The sequence below is a fragment of the Morus notabilis genome, unplaced genomic scaffold, assembly GCF_000414095.1.
Source record: "Morus notabilis unplaced genomic scaffold, ASM41409v2 C11332012, whole genome shotgun sequence".
NCBI classification, from domain to species: domain Eukaryota; kingdom Viridiplantae; phylum Streptophyta; class Magnoliopsida; order Rosales; family Moraceae; genus Morus; species Morus notabilis.
Genome location: NW_010385431.1, coordinates 1 through 866, shown reverse-complemented (window position 1 = coordinate 866; position 866 = coordinate 1). Strand labels below are relative to the sequence as shown.

Here is an 866-nt window from a genome sequence, read left to right as displayed (position 1 = left end):
ATGCAGCTCATCTTTATCGTCCACATCCGATTCAATTCCATCCGACGGTCAGCAAAGAACCTCATCTTCAAACACGTGTTGATCTTTCGTCTTCTACTTTTCGAACATCACTTCCTCTGACACAGAAAAAGGTCTACTCACTGTTCTACAAGGTTCCTGAAAACGATGTCGTTTTGCTCTTCTCTATCATCGCCTCAATCACTCTCTCTCTTCTCCAAAACAAGACCCTCAACAGTCTCCTTCACCCCTCGCTTCCGAGCTTCCGCCGACGCCGACGTTCCTGATTTCCTCTCTGCAGACTGGTTCGCTTTTGTTGTCAGAATCACTTTTTTTTATATTTTTATTTTGTCAAATTCAATATTTTACGAATTTTAGAGGAGAAATTGTGTTGTGGAGTTTGAAGATCGGTTTAGGATGTGTTTGTGATGATTTTTGGTGTTTGGTTTGATTGTTTTGCAGGCTTGAATCTCGCAAGAAACGACCTTTTGGTCCGAGATTAAATGTAAATTTCCTTCTGATTATGCTAAATGAGCAAAACACATACGTTAGCTATTGTTCGTGTCGTTTCCCTTTAGCATGCCAATCCTATCCACGTGATTTCTGGTGTAGTTTAGTGCAGAAGAAGCTGTACAACATCAGCTTGATGCTTTAAAGTACAACGACCAGCCTCGTCAAGATTATGGCATTGAGGTTATGTACAGGGTATGTTTCCCAATATTCCTGGCTTTCTTTATTTTCTTTGTTTTTCTACTGTGTTAATTCCGAAAATGCTCCCCAAACTTTACACCAAATTTAACTTTCGTCCCTAACCTTTTAAATCTGGACGAAATAGGCACCATTTAAGTGAGGGTAAAAAAAAAAAAAAA

The 866-nt window shown here is 39.5% G+C and overlaps 1 protein-coding gene across 1 annotated transcript; it reads left to right on the top strand.

Annotated features, from left to right (window-relative positions):
• Window positions 1–141: 141 nt before the first annotated feature.
• On the top strand, window positions 142–779 carry LOC112094921. The gene is made up of 3 exons (XM_024176623.1): window positions 142–302; window positions 460–502; window positions 610–779. The coding sequence occupies exons 1-3, from the start codon at window positions 166–168 to the stop codon at window positions 757–759; spliced, it is 330 nt and encodes a 109-aa protein (XP_024032391.1). The 5' UTR covers window positions 142–165; the 3' UTR covers window positions 760–779.
• The last annotated feature ends 87 nt before the right edge of the window (window positions 780–866 follow it).